At 32.4% G+C, this 18357-nt stretch overlaps 1 protein-coding gene across 1 annotated transcript in view; it reads right to left on the reverse strand.

Moving 5' to 3' along the window:
- LAMA3 (laminin subunit alpha 3) overlaps positions 1-18357 on the reverse strand; it is a 509154-nt gene that overhangs the window by 422129 nt on the left and 68668 nt on the right. The window contains exon 8 of the mRNA XM_033933874.1: positions 9857-9975. Coding sequence (XP_033789765.1) covers positions 9857-9975 — 119 coding nt within the window. The remainder of the gene's footprint in view (positions 1-9856; positions 9976-18357) is intronic.

Genomic DNA, 18357 nt, shown 5'->3' on the forward strand with positions numbered 1-18357 from the left:
ATTGATTATTTAGATTTTTCCATTCAGGGAACCCTACCTGAATGGCCTGCTTCAATTGCATCCATTTAAAATATTGTGATTTATTTAATCCAAATTTATTTTGCAATTGTGAAAAACTAAGCAGTGAACCTTCTGATATGATATCATTCAATGTTCTTATTCCTGCATTTATCCATTGTTTCCAGACGATTTTAAATCCGCCAATTCTGATCCTGGAGTTTATCCATATTGATTGATTTAGAGATTTAGCAATAGGTTCAGGTGATAGATTACTAATATATCTCAATGTTTTCCAAGTGTCAAATAAAATTCTGTGGTCTTTGTATCTTTTAGGCATTGTTATAGTTATTAACTGTTCTGGATATAAAGGGAACAGGAGCCGCCATTCTAAATATAGCCAATCTGGTACATTTTCTAGAAGCTCTGGGAGGATCCAATACATACCCTGTCTTAAGATATAGGCTTGATGATACCTATAAAAATTTGGAAAATTTACCCCCCCTTCCATAATTGGTCTTTGTAATGATACTAAAGCGATTCTTGATCTTTTCCCACACCAAACAAATTTTGTAAGAATATTGTTAAGTTTTTTATAAAATGACCCCTGAAAAAATATTGGAATCATACTCATTTGGTAACAAACCACAGGCAATATCATCATTTTAATTGTTTGAATTCTTCCCCACCAAGAAAGATGTAATGGATTCCATTGCTCACACATTTCTGTTATTTTTTTCAATAAAAGTTTTTCATTCTCTTTGACTGTGTCTTCAATTGTATTTTTGATCATAATTCCTAAGTATTTTATACCATCATCTTTCCAAATAAATGAATATGGGTCAAATAATCCTTTGGTACAATGAACATTTATTGGGAGAATTTCAGATTTGTTCCAATTAATTTTATATCCAGAAAAAGTACCATATGTTTCTATTAAATTAAGTATACATGGAATAGTAGTTTCCGGTTTTCTTAAATATAATAATATATCATCTGCATATGCAGATATTTTAAATTCAAAATTGTTAAATGATATTCCCTCTATCTCCTTAGTTTTGTTTATTGCAATTAATAAAGGTTCTAGGACAATATCAAAAAGTAAAGGAGACAGAGGGCATCCTTGTCTAACTCCCCTGTGCAAGTTAAATCTATTTGATAAATTATTATTAATATATAATCTTGCTCCAGGAGAGCTATACAATGTCTGAATCATTTCAATAAAACCGGATCCTATACCAAACCATTGTAAAGCTTGGTATATAAAATTCCATTCCACTCTGTCAAAAGCTTTTTCTGCATCTAAAGATATTAAAAAAGCTGGATCATTTATATTTTTTGCTAAATTTAATGAGTGGAATGCTAATCTAGTATTATTTGATGAATGTCTTTTAGCAATAAATCCTGTTTGATGTACATCAATAATGAAAGGGAGAGCTTTTGCCAATCTTAATGCTAATACTTTAGCCATTAATTTGTTATCCACATTCAATAATGAAATAGGCCTGTAATTTGAAACCAGAGTAGGATCTTTGTTTGGTTTTGGTAAGACTATAATTATTGATTCTGCCATAGTACCAGAAATTTTTCCATTCTTTATTTGATATTGATATAAATTTAACAGATGTGGTAATATGATATTTTGAAAAAATTTATAAAATTCAACAGTATACCCATCTCCACCTGGAGCGGATCCAACTCTAAGAGACTTCAATGCTGTTTCTAATTCTTTTAAAGATATAGGTTCTTCTAAACTTCCTTTTATATGATCTGGAATATTTGGTCCAATATATGAATTTAAAAAAGTTAATCCGTCTTGTTCTTTATTTTTATAAGAATTGGAAGTATATAATTCTTTATAAAAATCAAGAAATTGTGTTATAATATCTTTTGTGTTGGTATGTGTGTTACCTTTTGTATCTTTAATTGCAATAATCTTAGATTTTCTTTTCTTTGCTTTTAGAAAGTTTGCTAATAATTTACCAGCTTTATTTGAATTTCCATAATATTGTACTTGTTTGTTGAAAATGTCTTTCCTCACAATTTGAGAAGAAATTTCATTGTATTTAACTTTTAATTTTAATAATTCTTGTAATGTATTATTTTCCCATTTCTCAATTAATTTATTTTCTAATAATTTAATTTGCTTTCCCATCTCAATAAATTGTTTTTTTTTTTGTTTGTTAATAAATGTTGAATATGAAATAATATTTCCTCTCATAGTTGCTTTAAAAGCATCCCATAAGATCTCAGCATTAATATCATCTGATTCATTAAATTGAAAGAATTCTTGCATTTTTATTTTGAAATCTTCAAGAAATTTTGAATCCGCTAATAAATCATTATTAAATCTCCAAATTAAATCAGAGTTTTCAGCATCATAATTTTGAAGATTAATCCACACACCAGCATGATCTGAAATTATAATGGGATCAATTACTGCTTTTAAGACACGCTGCGCTATATTATTAGAAACAAATATATAATCAATTCGTGAAAAGGATTTATGGACCTGAGAACAAAAAGAAAATTCCTGATCATTAAAATGAAGAATTCGCCATATATCTACTAAATCACAAGATAGTATCAAATTATCTAAGCCTAATGATTTCATAACTTTACTTGGTTTTTTATCCAATATCGGATCCATTACAGCATTGAAATCCCCTGCTACTATTAAATTAGATGTAGCCAGTGGTAAGAGCAATTGTTGAATTTGTTTAAAAAACTCCATTTGATTCGTATTAGGAGCATATAAATTGAATAAATTCAGGGTAGTATTTCCCAGAACCATTTCGACATGCACCCATCTTCCTAAGGGATCATAATTAATTAGTTTAAAATCTGCATTACATTTTTTATTTATTAGAACAGCCACTCCAGCCTTTTTCTTTAAAGCCGGTGCAAATAAACATTTAGAAATAAAACCTCCAGATAATTTTTTTGATTCAATTTCCGAAAGATGAGTTTCTTGAATAAAATAAATATCCGCATTTTGATTTTTAAGGAACGATAATAATTTCTTCTTCTTAATAGGATGATTTAAACCATTGACATTCAGCGAATACATTTTTAGATCCATCTGATTAATAATTATACTTAATCAATATTCTATGATTGTTTACATGATTAGCTCCTAGCACATTGATTGAAAATTTATCCCCTAACCCACCCATTATTTTCCCTCCCCTCCCACCCATTATCTTATTCTGATTTGGAACACGCATTGGTCATGCAAAACCTACATCTCCATCTCCAGGCAACTAATAATACATTATATTATTTAAAATATATTTCTGAATTCAATACATTCTATATACTTCCACCCTTATATTATTAAAAATTATATTCATTTAATCTATAAAATTTTATAAATTTACTGAGAATTAAATATATTTGAATTATAAAATTAAATTCAATATCATGCATACTTGTAATATAATATTTCTAATAAATAAACATATTTCAAATATAGCTCTTATTCTCTATATATATCTATATCTATATCGTCATATAACTTAAATATATCCAGTATTATATAAATATATAATATTGATCTTAATTATAATGCATTTCAATCGTTTTCATAGATCATCTTCATACTGAATTAATTTGAATGAATAATTGATTAAAATATACATTTTATGTCAGTAAATAAGTTTTATAATAAATTCATCTTTTATTAATTATCTATCATTCAATTACATTATTTTCTTATTTTTCATAATAAGTTAATATGACTGAATAATTAAATCAAATAAAAATTTTATATTAGACATCTATTTTATTAATTATTTCTGTCAATAATCAATTATTTTCTTGTATATATTTCATAAAATTATAATTTTCTTATACAGTGTTAAAATATTGTTTTTATAATAATTAATATATTTCATTTTTAAATCTTATTCTCAATATAACAATTATAAATTTTTCCTTTCAATATTTTAATGATATTTTCATTGTAAATCATTTCATTGATCCTTTATCATAATAATTTAATATGCTATATAATAGAATATATTATCTATTTTGATTAAAACTTGTATTTTATATATATTTTTTTAAATAATTAATTTATTTATATTTTGATAATAATAATATATATTTTTTTTTTTTTTTTTTTAATAATATTAATAATAATTAATGATATTAATGATTGTGGATGCTAATTTTTAAATATTGTTATATTATTGCATCCATTATTTCAATAAATTATATTTCCAGTTGATAACATTTCTTTTAATAATCTTCTTTATTTTCCCTTTTTTTTTTTCCATCTTCTTTCTTCTTTCTTCTTTCTTCAGCTGAATTGTTCTGTTATTTATATAAACTTAGGATCTTTTTGTGTCAGAAATTCTTTCAGTTTTGCCGGGTCTTGAAAATATATGGATTTATTTCCACTGGATACTCTCATAGTGGATGGATAATATATTCCATATATGTATCCCTTTTCTTTCAGCTGCTGTCTGTATGTGAGGAATTGTTTTCTTATGTTAGCAGTATATTTAGCAAAATCCGGTACTAAAATCAGTTTTGATCCTTTATAATTCAAGTTTTTATTTGCTTTTGCCATTTTTAATATTTCTTGAGCTTGTTGATACCGTAATACCTTGAATATCAAAGGTCTTGGAGCAGCTTGGTTTACTGGCTTTCTTGTGGGGATTCTGTGGGCTCTTTCAATTTCTAACGGCCATTTTGAGTTGAGCTGAAGCAGTTTAGGTAACAGATTTTCTAGGAATTGTACAGGATCTCCTCCTTCAATATTTTCAGCCAGCCCCAAAATTCTTATGTTCTTTCTTTTTCCTCGGTTTTCCATGTCCACCATTTGATTTTTTAAAGCTGCTATTTCTTTTTTATCTTTGTCATATTCCTGTGTGAAAGATTCAAACCTCTCCACTTTTTCTTCCAGCACTGTCATTCTCAGTCTCTCAGTTTGGATTTCTTGTTTCATGTTAAGAAGCTCTTCTTTTACTTCAGATATTTTATTGGAGTTTTCAGTCAGCATAAGTTTTATTTTAAACAGTTCAGTCATTATATCAGCCTTTTCAGTGATTTCTTCAGTCTCCATCGGGAACGGCACACTCGATGGTGACAGGGGAGTGACTTTTGTTCTTTTTGCTGATATTCCCGATGTTGAAGGTTTTTCAGCTTTCCCCTGCTTTATATTCGCCATCTCCGACGTTGTTTAGTGTATTTTTTTTAGCGATTTGAAAAAGTAGAAGTTTTAATTTTGTTCCGTTTGTTGCCTGGATACGGGAGCGCTGTAGTTAGGCTGCCATATCGTGCGCGCTCCAAGCCACGCCCCCCATGTTGTCTGGTATTGATGAGTGATTGAAATAATTGAGTTTAAAATATTTAAAGTGTGACACTTAAGGCATTATTTATTAATAAGAGTATAACACACCTTAGACTTTATGCCATTTGCCAATCTACATTTGCCTTGGCCCTTCCCCCAAAGAAATCAGTTCTTACTATGCCAGTGCTATGGATGCTTGCAGTAGGAACTTGAAGTGCAGGGTTTCTAACACAGAAAGAACCTGACCCACTTTCTTGACAGAGCAGAGAAAGAAAGTTACAGAAGTATTACAAAAAAGAAACGTATCAAGCATCACTCCTATAGGAAGTGAGAGGAATAACATGTCAGTGATGTGGCAATGATGTGGCAATGAAGGGGAGGGGGGATAATCGGGTAATATCCAGGCCAAGCCCTAGGGTATCTGACACTCTAGGACCTAAGTAAACTTTAACCATGTGCTCCCTGCCCCAGCCCTAAACAGCAAATCAAAACCTGTATTCCAGCATTTCCTCTACCCCTCCCACCCCCCACCCCCACCCCCACCTAGTGGGTTCAGCATCATATCCCCTTCTTTCCTCCAGCGTGTTCCCCTTTTCCTTTCCCCCTGAAGGTGCCACTGTTAATTTGCCTCTTCCTAGGTCACTCAAAGATACTCAGTGTTAGCACAGGTCTTTCCCGTAGAGGTCTGTGCTTTGCTGCCTTCCCCTTGATGCATTTAGACTTGGGGGGTGGCGGGATACATTAGTACTTGAACTCAGGCCTCTATTTTAGGGCCCCATATTCATGCCAAGTACCTTTACAGAGGCCCAGGAAGAGGTAGGGCAACAAGGGGAAGACAAGATCCTGGCAAATGGGAAAAAGGAAGGTTGAAGAGGAGGATTTCCTCCTGAATGCTTCTGCCCTAGGCAGATGCCTAGTGGAAAGAATGGCACTGGCCCTTGGATGCTATCCTGAAGGGGGTGCTGTAGGAGGTGCTAGGAGGTCACAAACAAAAGCATGGGGCCTTTGTGGTGTGGTACATATTGGGGTAGGGGTACAAATATAAACATAGGCCTCCAGTTGCTGAAGAACCATGGTACACCACTGCATATGGCGATTAGGATCTTTTGGAGGGCCCTGAGGCATTTGGGGAGCAAATGAAAGGTACATATGTGGAGGGGTACTTGGGGTATATCGGTGGATGGTGGGAGGGTGAGAAATCCTGATCCACTAAAGATTAGTGCCTACATTTCTTTTTGCTACCCAGGATGAGATGGCTTTACCAAAAGTATTACTTTAAAGAAAATATAATTAAAATTGCTATTTAAACTGTATAATTTTAATTGCTGTAAAATAAAGGCAAAATTATAAACTTATGATAACTTTTATGAGTCATAACATCTATGGTTATTCATACTTTTATTTATCCCTACATATGTAAGAGTTAAGCTTACTAGAACACTAATGCCAAAAGAACTGACCCATAATTTTCTTAACACTGGAACCTCGTGAAACCTTTTCTCCTACAGAGTAATTATAGAAAAACACCTAATTGTTGTCCCTTGAGTCAAGTCAGAACACTTTGAACAAAAAATTCCACTCCTTTAAATTTCCCCAACTTCACTCTACACAGTGGAAAGGAACAGATTTTCCTTTATGCTTTCTGGAATTCTGCCCACAGCTGCTTCCCTTTCCCCCTAGAGCAGGGGTGTCAAAGTTCCTCCTCCAGGGATGAAGATGCATGAGATCTATTAGCATACTAATGAAAGCAGTGCATGCAAATAGATCTCATGCATATTCATTGAGGAAATCCTGAAAACCCGACTGGATTGTGGCCCTCGAGAAGGGACTTTGACACCCCTGCCCTAGAACCTGAAAAACTGTAGCCCCTTGCTTTCTTCCCAGATCCTAAGGCCAAGCCCTTCTGTGTACACACATTTATATACTGCCCCACTCCTGGAGTGGGGATGAACTACTACACCAGTCACAATGAATTCCATTTATAACAAATAGACACATATATCCCTAAGGAGGATGTTAGGGGTCTCTACAAATATGTTTGGTTATTAGGGTCATATTCATTGTCTATAAAGGAAAGCACTTTAAACAAAGGTCCAACTCCTAAGGGTAAGAATTCTCAGAAACTTTGTACCTTCTCTTTCTTATCGCAAGCACTGCAGGAGTAGAATGGATTACTAGGTGAAACAAAATCTATAAAAATGTTCTTCTTCCACATATGTGTACTTTATGTATAAAATTAATCATTAATATTGAGAGCTTTTGAACAGTTGTTATAGTATTTTTTAAAAATCTTTATTCATTTTCAAATCAAACAATAAGTGCACAAAAATATATCACAAAAGTACTTTCCAAATTGCGAACAAGAAAGGGATTTGGGGGGTAATGATTGACAGAACCCTAAAGCCTTCAGCTCAATGCGCGGCAGTGGCGAAGAAAGCTAATAGGATGTTGGGCATGATTAAGAAGGGGATCACGAGTAGATCGGAAGAAGTCATAATGCCACTTTATAGAGCAATGGTCAGACCGCAATTGGAATACTGTGTCCAACACTGGTCTCCATAACTCAAGAAAGACATAATTCTGCTGGAGAGGGTACAGAGGCGAGCCACGAAACTTGTCAAGGGATTGGAGAATTTGAGCTACAAAGAACGCCTCAGGAAATTGGGACTATTTACCCTCGAGCAGAGAAGACTGAGAGGGGATTTAATAGAGACTTTTAAAATAATAAAAGGATTTGATATAATAGACCAAAAAGCAGCATTGCTAACTTTTTCGGATGTGACACGGACAAGAGGTCATAGACTGAAACTGAGTGACAGCAGGTTCAGGACGGATATCAGGAAGTACTTTTTTACACAGCGCGTGGTGGGAATTTGGAATGCTCTCCCGGAGGATGTTGTGACAGAGATTACTGTTCTGGGATTCAAGCGCAAGTTGGATGCACACCTTCTTGCAAATCATATTGAGGGCTATGTTATATCTGGGTCTCCATTCGGCAGTACCTAAAGGGGCCGCCACGTGTGCGGATCACCGGAATGGATGGACCTTGGTCTGATCCGGTGAAGGCTTTTCTTATGTTCTTATGTTCATATATTACTGTAATATCTAACACATAAAATCTAATAGTGTAAAATCCCCATCCACCCACCTTTCATCACATTCTCAACTAAAATAGAATATACTATATTATACAACATATTCTAACATATCGTATTAAATTACATCCCAAATCCACCCTCCCAGTTGAGTGTGCTAGATATAACTCAAAATGAAAAAGATAAGGAAAAGGAAAGAAAATGATGTCTATTCATCATAATGCTTTTCCAATGGCCCCCATAGCTTTACAAAGTTATTATATGACCCTTTTTGTACCGCTATTGCTCTTTCCATCTTAAAAATGTGGCATAACGAATTCCACCAGAATGTGTAATTAAGATTCTTGTGATTTTTCCAATTATTGGTAATATGTTGAATGCCAACCCCTGTCACAACTAATAAAAGTTTATTATTATGTGATGAAATTTGATTTTTCTTTCTCATAGCCATTCCAAATAAAATTGTATCATATGAAAGCACAACATGGTTTTCCAATAAAGAGTTTACTTGAGTCCAGATTGAATTCCAAAATAACTTGATGAAGGGATAATAATAAAGTAGATGATCTAATGTCCCTGGTTCCAGATTACAATGCCAGCATCTATTAGACTTAGAGCTATCTAATTTTTGTAAACGAACAGGAGTCTAAAACGCTCTATGCAACAAAAAGAACCAAGTTTGCCTCATAGATGCTGAGGCCAAGACCAAATTCGTGGCCATTGAGATGCAGAAATCTGATGCTTAATCTCAATGCTCCAAATGTCTCTGAGACCACAATTTGGTTTTTATTCAAATATCAGTTGTTATAGTAGATACTAATATCATTAGTCAATTAACCAACTTCTTTATTTTTTTTTAATATCTTTATTCATTTTGAAGCCATAAATAAATGCAACATATTATACAATCATATTACACTATAAAAGCACTTAAATTCAATCAAAATTGTAATCTATGACAAATAGATATATCACCCCCCCATATTTATATTCAAAAATTGCACTCAAATTAAAGAATTAAAAATATTTTTCAACACCCCCCTCCCACCCACCTACCGACCCACCAACTTCTTTAATGTAATCCACTTAGAACTAAGTGGTACTGTATAAGCAGAATACAAGAACCCAAATGTAATGTAATGCACTGTTATTCTATACTGTACTAATCTGCAGTATTTCTGCATTTTATATCCAAGCATAGGCTAGAGTATTAGATGGGCCTAGGTGGGCTGTGGTCTCTCCACTGGAGTCAGGCTCTCCTATTCACCAGCAGCAGTGCAGGCCAACAACTGGAGAACTGTTAACACTGCTTTCACTGCTTACTGCCTACTTTCACTGCTTAGTGCCTACTGTTTACTGTTTTTACTGCTTAGTCTCAGGCCTCACCAAAAAATTAGTCCTAGCTACTGCACTGATCCAATCAGTCTAAATATATAAAGCATATATTCTGACTGGCAAAATGTACCTGGCAGTTTATGCAGACCCCTCCACCTTCATAACGTCCATTGACGTTTAAACTTGCTCTGCGTTGATCAACTTCAGGGTCATAATAGCAGTCAGTGGCATGTCCATGGCAGTTACAAGCTGAAATGTTAATAGCATCAGTTGGTAATATTTCTTTGTACTGATTTTGGTTTTTTCTTCCCTTCGTTTAAACATGGTGAATCAAAGTTTCTGCATAATTTCAAACCATTCACTGTAACACAAGAAGCCAGTTATGTCCGAGTTATTTGAGTTAAGAAACACTTCATTGCCATTTTATGGAAATTTATTGAAAACCAGAAAATGGGTGCAGGAATGGCCCTCTGAGACTTGTGGAGGGCCATTTTCGATAGGGCATCTAGTAGTCCATCTTTGGTCGTTTCTCGCAAAGTATCCAAAGTCAGAAGCAGAAAAATAGCTATTTTCAAACGGGACATCCAAATAATTTTTTTTTAATCCCCTACTGGGACGTCTTGGCCGCCAACATGTCTAGGCCACCAGGTCATCTAACTTTATTCGCCATTTTTGACCGAAATAGTCCAAGCTAGAAATGTCCAAATAGGCACCATTTAGACATGGGAGGGGCCAGCATTGTAATGGACTGGCCACATAGACATCCCAATAGAGCAGTGGGGTACCTTAGAGAGCACTGCTGTAAAGGGTGCCAGATATACATCTCACCATAACCCCATTCCAATGTATGATGATCCCTCCAAAACTCCCTCAAATACTACCTCCCACCCCAATAGCCCTTATGGCTGCAGATGGAACATATATGGCAGTATAGTAGGATTTTGGAGAGTGATTGCTCGATATGGGATTCAAATTGCTGCAAAACCACTTTTTTTTGCATAATCTCACTTTATTCCGGGACCAGTGGTTCTCCGTTCTCTGGCTCGTCCATTTTCTTTTTTTTTTTTTTTTTTTTTTTTTTTTTTTTATAATCTTTATTCATTTTCTTTTGTTACAACAAGTGTTTCATATAAACTTTTTAGATACTTAAATATATACACTTGATATACATACTTATCATCTTCAAGTTTAACATTTTTTAGAAAATTAATTTTATACAAATTTTATAATATTATGTAGTAAATCTAGATTTATATAATTTCTTTTGAATATAGTATTCCCTCTCCCTCCCTCCCTCCCATTCAATCAATAATATTTAAAAACAATTTTATTGTAAATTCATTCAACATTGATATAGTGTGTAAATCAGAAATAAAATCCCATCTCATTTCCCTCTAATCAATTTTATCTTGGGAAAAGTTAATCATTCATTACAAAATTCTGTTAATGGTCTCCATATCTTTTGAAATTTATTAATATATCCTTTTTGTGTTGCTATGGTAAGCTCCATTTTATATATGTGACAAACAGAATTCCACCAGAAAGTGTAATTTAATCTGTCATGATTTTTCCAATTCAATGTAATTTGTTGTATTGCTATTCCAGTTAAAATAAATAAAAGTTTGTTATTACTTGATGATATTTGATTTTTTTTTCTCATTGTTGTTCCAAATAATATAGTATCATATGTCAAGGCTACTGGGTTTTCTAACATCCTATTAATTTGAGGCCAAATTGATTTCCAGAATGTTAAGATGAATGGACAGAAGAATAAAAGATGGTCTAATGTCCCAATTTCAATATGACAGTGCCAGCATCTATTAGATTTAGAGCTATCAATTCTATGTAAACGTGTAGGGGTCCATAAAGCTCTATGTAAAAGAAAAAACCAAGTTTGTCTCATAGATGCTGATACCGTACATTTTAACCTCCAAGACCAAAGTCGTGGCCATTGAGATGCACTAATTTGATGCTTTATCTCAATGCTCCAAATGTCTCTAAGACCATTTTTTGGTTTTTTATTTATATATCCGGATATTAATTTGTACCACTGTGCAGCTTCATGTCCTATTGAGTTTATCTGGAAACACAAGAATTCCAAGCTGTGATAATTAGTAAGATTTTTCCATTCAGGGAACCCTACCTGAATGGATTGCTTCAATTGCAACCATCTAAAATATTGTGTTTTATTAAGATCAAATTTATGTTGCAATTGTGAAAATTCCAGCATTTTACCATTTTTTATTATGTCGTCTAAAATACGAATACCTGCTGTCATCCAGTTTTTCCAGATTATTTTGAAACCGCCTATTTTGATCTTGGGGTTTAACCAAATTGTTTGAGTTGTTGATTTATTAATTGGAATAGGAGTTAGATTACTTATGTATCTTAAAGTTTTCCATGTATCCATGAATATTTTATGTTCTTTGTATAGCCTTGGCATTTTGATACTAACTACATGACTAAGACGTAATGGAAACATAAGTCTCCATTCTAGCCAAAACCAATCTGGGATATTTACAGTGGGCTCTGGGAGGATCCAATACATACCTTGACGTAAAATATAGGCTTGATGATACCTATAAAAGTTGGGAAAATTTACCCCTCCCTCCGCAATTGGTCTTTGCAATGACACTAATGCAATTCTGGGGTTTTTTCCAAGCCAAATAAATTTTGTTAATATCTTATTTAATTTTTTATAAAAAGAATTTTGGAAGAAAACTGGTATCATTCCCATTTGGTAACAGACTATAGGCAATATCATCATTAACAGTTTGTATTCTTCCCCACCAAGATAAGTGTAAGGGGTTCCATTGCTCACACATCTCTGTCACTTTTTGTAATAAATTTTTTTCATTAATTTTCATTGTATCTTCCAAATTTTTTGTAATCCAAATTCCAAGGTATTTAATAGCATCTTCCTTCCAAACAAAAGAGAATGAATTAAATAAACTTTTTGTACAATGTATATTTAATGGAAGTATTTCTGATTTATTCCAGTTTATTTTATATCCTGAAAATTTTCCGAATTTTTCTATTAGTTCAAGTAGATATGGAATGGTAGTTTCCGGATTCCTCAAATATAATAGTAAATCGTCAGCATAAGCTGATATTTTGTATTCTTTATCTGAATGATTTATACCTTGTATCTCCTTTACTTGTTGGATTGCTAATATTAAGGGTTCTAAAACTATATCAAACAGTAAAGGAGACAAAGGACAACCTTGTCTAACTCCTCTTTGTAGATTAAATTTTTCTGAAAACATATTATTAATGTATAATCTAGCAGAAGGGGAGCTATATAATGTTTGTATCATTTGTGTGAATCCAGGACCTATACCAAACCATTCCATTGCTTGATACATAAATGTCCATTCTATTCTATCAAAAGCCTTTTCTGCATCTAAAGAAACAGCAAAGGTGGGCTCGTTCATTTTCTTTGTTAAGTATAACATATGGAATGCTAGTCTAGTGTTATGAGATGAATGTCTTTGAGCAACAAATCCTGTTTGAGACATACTTATAATGTGTGGGAGAGCTTTAGCCAATCTTAACGCAAGGATTTTTGCTAATAATTTTCCATCTACATTTATTAAAGAAATTGGTCTATAGTTCGATACCAAAGTGGGATCTTTATTTGGCTTTGGCAAAACTATTGTTAATGATTCTGCCATAGTGCCATTTATACAACCTTTATTAAGTTGATATTGAATAAGATTTAATAAATAGGGTAATAAAAAGTTTTGAAATGTTTTATAAAATTCAACTGTATAACCATCACCACCTGGAGCGGATCCAACTCTAAGGGATTTCAAAGCTGTTTCTAATTCTTTTAGTGATATTGGTTCTTCCATACTTCGTTTTATATGTTCAGGAACTTTTGGACCCTCTAATAATTTTAAGAATTCTAAACCTTCCTTTTCTTTATTTAAATAAGTCTCGGAAGAATAAAGAGATTTATAGAATTTTAGAAATTGTTTTAAGATTGGATCAATTTGTGTAAGTGTTTCACCATTTTCATCTTTTATAGCAATTATTTTTGTTTTCTTTTTTTTCACTTTTAGATAATTTGCCAGTATTCTTCCCGACTTATTTGAGTTTCCATAATACAGTGCCTGCTGTGCAAATAAATCTTTTCTTATCATTTTTGATGATATTTCATTGTATTTACATTTGAGTTTTAACAGTTCTTGTTGTATAGAATATTCCCATTTTTCTATTAGTTTTGATTCTAAATTTTTAATTTCTTTTTCTAAATTAGAATATTGTTTTTTATTTTGTTTGTTAAGATAAGCCGAATAAGAAATGATTTGTCCTCTTATTGATGCTTTAAATGCATCCCATAATATTTCTCTAGAAATCTCATCTTTATCATTCACTTGAAAAAATTCTTTCATTTTTATTTGAAAATTTTCACAAAATATTGGATCAGCAAGCAATGCATTATCAAACTTCCATATTGGTCTATTTGTATTTTGATCTGTGATCTTAATTTCAATCCATACCCCACCATGATCAGATAAAATAATTGGATCAATGGCAGCTTTTGTTACTTGATGTGCTAGGTGTTTTGATATAAAAATATAATCTATTCTTGAAAAGGAATTGTGAACATGAGAACAGAATGAAAATTCCCGTCCATTAAAATGAAGTATTCGCCAAATATCTATTAAATCACAAGTTTGTATTAAATTATCTAATCCCATTGATTTCATATATCTACTTGGGTTTTTGTCCAATAGAGGATCCATAACAGCATTAAAATCCCCAGCTACTATTAGATTTGAAGTAGCCAGTGGTAATATCAATTGTTGAAGAGTTTTAAAAAATTCATTTTGGTTCGAATTAGGGGCGTATATATTAAACAACGTCATGGTAGTATTTCCCATATTCATTTCCACAATTATCCATCTTCCATTAATATCTGTTGCCTTTAATTTGAATGTAGCAGTACATTTTTTATTTACCAGAATAGCAACACCTGCTTTTTTCCTTGTAGCTGGTGAGAAAAAACAATGTTTGACCCAACCTCCTTGTAGTTTACTAGATTCAATATTTGAGAGGTGGGTCTCTTGTATAAAGCATAAATCCGCATTTTGCCTTTTTAAAAATAATAGAGCTTTTTTCCTTTTTATCATATGATTTAGACCATTAACATTTAAGGATATTATTTTAAGATCCATTTATGCATTTTTGATATATTTTCTTTAAAATTATATGAATTGTTTTCCTTAATTTTTTTTCCCCAGTATTTAAAATATTTTAGAATATACACTTTTTCTTTTTTTCCCCATTCTCCATTATATTTCCCCTTTCCCTTCCCTCCCTTCCCTCCCTTCCCTCCCCATTTTAATATGACCACTTGGATACGCATTTTGAGGTTAGGTGTATATAACTCCTACAAGCTATTAAAATATATAACTATATTTACTACCATTATTATTTATTTTTTTTGTTTTTTATTATATTTCTCCCTTTAGAGATGTTTTAATTTATTTTATTCTATTATAAATTCCCAATGTATAATTTATTTTTTGAGTTTATTATTATATTTTGGTTTGTATTGTATAATAAAGTAATTGTTTTCTAACAGTAAATTCTAAGTGGTGTCAAGAAATGTTTTCATTTTTAAATATTAAGTTTAAATTATATTCTTTCCCCTATCTTTAAGGAAATTATTACATATGATAACAATGTATACCACAAATTCAGTTAGATATGAATTAATTCAAAATGATGAATAATTATAATTGAAATATTATAATTTATATTTTTAAGGCTTAGGTATATGTTTAAAGGCAGTCACAAAGGATGAACAGATTTCTCCTCAGTCCAACCTTCAGGAGATTATCTTTAAACCTTTTCCCTTCAAAATAGTTATTAGTTACATTTTAGAATATCAAATCAAAGAGTAGAAAACTATTATATCCAGAAGAGCATTCCTTTTCTTTACAAAACCACTGCGCGGTTTTCAGTGCAAGCCGCGGTCATAACATCTCTGAGTGTCTGTTACTGTCTTGGTCGTCTCCACAAATCATATCTCGGTTTTGTAAAAAGGGCTTAACAAACAAATGATATTCCGGTAATATCAGGAAATTATTCTCAGTTCTCACAAACCTCCTGTTTTATTTTGCGTCCCAAGCTGTTCATGTCCATTGCTATCTCAGTCTATTTTCAATCTGCATCCATTTCTTTTCTTTGTCTTTGATCCAATCCTTCGTTTGTCTCAAGTTCACTCATATCTTATCTCTCATCAGCATGACAAGACTGTATGTTGGATCCTTTTGACATGGATTCCTGTCATGTGTGTTTTGAAACGTATAGTAACCGGAAGTTTATTTATTAAAATTTTTCTTTTATCCAATATGAATTCGTTTTACTCAATATCCTACATTTGTCAAAGCAATTGGTGTCTATTTTAATTTTGACGTCCCTAGCTTTCCTTATCCAATCAACGACTTTCTTAATGTAATGTCTTGAGTAAATATAAGTCCAATACTGCGCCATTCCACAATCTCATCTTTGGAATGTTTCCTGGCTCAGAGTTTTACATGTAAGTTTTTTGTATATATCTTTAAACATGAGCTTAAGAATTTTTTCAGTCTCGTTGTTTAGAATATTCCTGCAGTTTAAATCTCAGTTCCATGTTTTTCTAATTCCTTTCAGTTGGAGTTGAAAGTTCTGTTTCTGTATCGAACTTTATATTTGTATTCCATATTTAATCTTCATGTTTTATTAATTTAAACATAATTATAAATATAAACACAAATATATTATTCGATAATAAGTTCTTGTTTAAGAGGACATTGGCTGTTCACATTGATCGAGGAAATCTTGAAGTTTTGTAGGATCTGAAAAATTTTGAGTCTTATTAGCAATGGTAATTTTCATTACTGCTGGATACAGGAGGCCATATCTAGCCCCTAGAGCTCGCAGTTGGGGTCTCATGTCCAGGAATTGTTTTCTTCGTAGTGCAGTCTCTTTTGCAAAGTCAGGAACAATGTGGATTCTTGCATCCTGGCATTTAAGGTTTCTGTTTTCCTTTGCTAGCTGGCAGATTTCTACTGCTTGTTGGTGTCTCAAAAGTTTAAATATTAAAGTTCTTGGTCTTGATTGAAGGTTTTTATTCTGTGTTGGTATTCTGTGTGCTCTTTCTATTTCTAATGCAGATTTGAATTTTAAAGGTAGTATTTTAGGTAGAAATTGTTCCAGGAATGTTATAGGGTCATTTTTTTCTACCCCTTCCGGAATCCCGATGATCCTTAAATTATTCCTTCTTTCTCGATTTCGGCTGTCTTCCAAGTCTCTTTTAATTTCTTCAACTTCTTTCCATATTATTTTAGATTTTCTCATGTCTGTATTTAGTTGTTCTGTATTGTTTTCTAGGTCATTTATTTTATTTTCAACTATATCAACTCTTTTGGTGAGAATTGCAGCATCTTCAATTGCTTTTTTTAGTTTTTTATTGCTGTCTAATACTATTTCTTTAATTTGTCTCAACTCTTCCATGACGTCGGGGCTTTCATCCGATGGCAACGGAACTTTTGAAGGTGTGTTATTTGGCTCTGGTTTTGATCTTTTATTGCTGCTACCAATACCGGAACCACTTGCTTCTGAATCACATTTGTTTTGTTTTTTAGATGTCATCTTCTGTTATTCTTCTCTTCTCTTTATCTCAGCTTATCTTCACTGTCTCTTGGTATCAGTTTCAATATTCAATATTTCAATATTTTGTCGCTTGTCTTTTTTGTTTTGAGTATTCAATTTATGATGTGTGATTTTCTTTCAGGATTTGTTTCTATATTTTAAAATTTTTTCAGTCTTTTTTCTTTTTTTCTTCTTTTCTCCTTTCCTGATTATCTGTCCCAATCTTATATTAGAACAGGCTCAAAACTTTTATTACAATATTCTTAGAGCAAACTGTCAGTTATTTGTCTCAAGTTCTATTGCTGTGAGTAAAAAAAAATGTCGGTAGTCCTTCTCTCTGTTTCTCCTCCTTCAAGCCTTATTTCAGCCTCTATGAAGGCAATAACATTCAATAATAGCAGCCTTTCTTTTCTTTAAATTTTTAGATACTGCTGGTCAATCTTTTTACAGATTTATTTTGTTAAATCCGTTAGTCACTTTTTATTGTTGACACTTTGCATCAGCGCTGAAAAAAAAATCAATAATCCTTTTTTTCTTGCTCTCCTCTTATAAGCCCAATCGCAGCCCTTACTGAGAAGAGCAGTATTCCTTCCAGTATTTTTAAAGTATATGTATAAGTATATGTTTTTTTCAGTTTCCAGCGCCTCTCAATTACTTCGATATTTTTTTTTCAGGTTAAAAACCGTTGGTCTTTTATTCTGTCATCTTTCTCACAGCCCAAGCGCTGAAGAGAAAGAAAAAACCAACAATCTTTTGTATCGGAGACTTTTTCAATTTCAGAATAGGAGAGGAGATTGATATTATATTGTATTTATGTTTATATTAGTCATTCACAATTTTTTTAAATTGGCAGCAAGAGAAAAAAAAAAAAAAACCGTTGCCAAGTAGGTTTTACAGCAAACCTTACTTCATCTCCGGCAGAGCAATTTCAAAACAGCTTATCTCCACAGGACGACAGGCTCTAACCTCCTCATTTATTATTTA

The sequence above is a fragment of the Geotrypetes seraphini genome, chromosome 2 (genome assembly GCF_902459505.1).
Source record: "Geotrypetes seraphini chromosome 2, aGeoSer1.1, whole genome shotgun sequence".
Taxonomy (NCBI): domain Eukaryota; kingdom Metazoa; phylum Chordata; class Amphibia; order Gymnophiona; family Dermophiidae; genus Geotrypetes; species Geotrypetes seraphini.